This window comes from Penaeus monodon, chromosome 27 (assembly GCF_015228065.2).
Source record: "Penaeus monodon isolate SGIC_2016 chromosome 27, NSTDA_Pmon_1, whole genome shotgun sequence".
In the NCBI taxonomy this organism is placed as follows: Eukaryota; Metazoa; Arthropoda; class Malacostraca; order Decapoda; family Penaeidae; genus Penaeus; species Penaeus monodon.
The window spans coordinates 15,674,019-15,676,100 of record NC_051412.1 but is presented as its reverse complement, the minus strand read 5'-3'; the positions used below and the strand labels follow the sequence as shown (position 1 = coordinate 15,676,100).

Below are 2,082 nucleotides of genomic sequence, written 5' to 3'. Positions count from 1 at the left end.
TTTTTCATCTTTGTTGGATGACTGCACTTCAAGTATGTGGCTTCTTGCATAGAAAAAAAATCTTATGTCCACCAGCGTTTTACAATGATACTTTTGCTTGGCTGTATTGTATAGTATTGATGCACCATTACTGTACGAGTGGAGATAGTGTTAGAGAATTCCGAGTTTCGTGTCTATAATTAAGTTTTATTATTAAAGGCATTTTGGTGATTTGAACATGAAGTGAAATTTACAGCAAGCGCATGCTGTCGTCATATAATGAGAATATATTAGTCATTAATTTTTTTTGCCTAACCCTTTGCAATGCTCGACCGTTACAATTTATCAGTGACTATATAGTGGCTTTGCATTATGATAAGTATGGTATGTTACCACATAACATACCATGCCATATACTTTTTAACTGCCGTTTTCCGTCATATCAGTGTGCTGAATAGAATAAAATGTATAAACATTTTCTGTAAATGCAATAAGAGTATACTTTAAGAAGAAGGAAGATGTTGCACCGCCAAGTTGAACGCATGCGACTGTTATAAAACAACACATGAGTCACCAGATTTATGGAGAAACAATTCATATCACATCCGGGTCCATAACTCCTGTAAATTTAGGATGTTTTGTTAGATTATATAAAAAAAGAAACCTGCCGGCCATTTCAATGTGGCGAAGTGTGTACATGCCACGAAGACGTATAAATTCTCAAATTTTCGGCGTTTCCAGCGTGACGCCAACCACCGTATTGGCAGCTCCTTGAGCAGCAGATCCCTCGGCAACCTGAGTGCAGCCCTAAGGGAGGAAGAAGACGAGGAGCAGCGCACCGCTTTCAGAGATGCCCCGACTTCGCAGGCCCACCCTTCGCCCGCCCGCGGCCTTCTCACGCCCACTCACGCTCACTACAAACCCGCCCTGAGGAGCACCCGGTCCAGCAGTGACGTAACGGATGACACGAGCCACAAGATCGCCCTGGTGACATCAGCGGATCCGCATGTGAATAACATCGTGGTGACGACGGGACCCAAGGACGAGCGGGACGCCGTCTCGCGCCTGGATCAGCTCTCCAACCCGTCGGCGAGCAGCAGGGTGGGTACCGGCACGAATCTTGCATAGGTAGTTTGTTCTCTCAAGGAAGGTACACACAATACTCATTTAGAGCAGGATGTGCATCTGTTTTCAAGAATGCTGCTCGTCCATGTTAGACACAACTCCGAACTGTTTAAGACAAAGGATAATAACAACCAGCGAGAGTATTGTGAAAGCACAATAATGTATGCTAGCACACACCCTCATGCATAGTGTTTGTGTTTTCACCACAATTCTTGTCACTGCCACAGGTCTTAAGCTCGCTCCTTCGGCCGTTACATTGCAGAGAATGGCAGTATACAGTGCCTTAATTTCTAGTGTTTAGTGGACCGTTTCAGCAGTGACCCTTTCCTCTCCTTACCAGACGTCGACCCTGAGCAGTGGTTCATCCCAGGTGACAGTGCGGTCCTCCTGCGGTAGTGGTGGGTCTCCCACAGTGGGCAAAGCGGTGTCCAGGGAGTCTGTGGTGGAGCAGCAGTTGAGGGAGCTGCGGGAGGAACAACGCCGCCTGCAGGAGGAAGCTAACAGACTGGCACAAGAGAGAAGAAAATTTGAGGTGAGGCAGATCTCTTTTTCTTTCTTCGTTCTCCCCCATTTTTATTCAGACATCATTCCAGATGAGATGTTGGAGAGGAGAATTTTCATTGTAAAGCTTAGGCTGACACTAGCAATCTCCCGTTTGAAACTGTCGTAGAGTCTTCAATTCTTAAGATCTTTACTTCTCGCAGTTCTAACAAAGTGTGGTAACTTGTAGCTATGTAAGAGTTCTACATTCACAGTAGGAATCTTCTTATCCCTCTCTGTATATAGCATCTGTGTTCGCAGTACTAAGAGCTAAATGGCACACTGAAATCACTTAAAGACTACTGAAATCATCACCTGATACTTCACGTGTGTGCCTAACATGCTAACAGTTATGAGTTCCAGCTGCTAAGTGTTATCGTTTGTTGTCCAGTGCTGTATAAGGTGATGATATTTTTGCACTGCACAGTTGTAGTATTG

General features: G+C 44.8%; 1 protein-coding gene across 1 annotated transcript in view; it reads left to right on the top strand.

Annotated features, from left to right (window-relative positions):
* LOC119590620 (flocculation protein FLO11-like) overlaps nucleotides 1–2,082 on the top strand; it is a gene marked incomplete at its 5' end in the record, with an annotated part of 30,565 nt that overhangs the window by 19,963 nt on the left and 8,520 nt on the right. Inside the window, 2 exon segments of the mRNA XM_037939298.1 lie at nucleotides 721–1,080; nucleotides 1,445–1,636. Of these exon segments, the coding sequence (XP_037795226.1) occupies nucleotides 721–1,080; nucleotides 1,445–1,636 (552 nt within the window).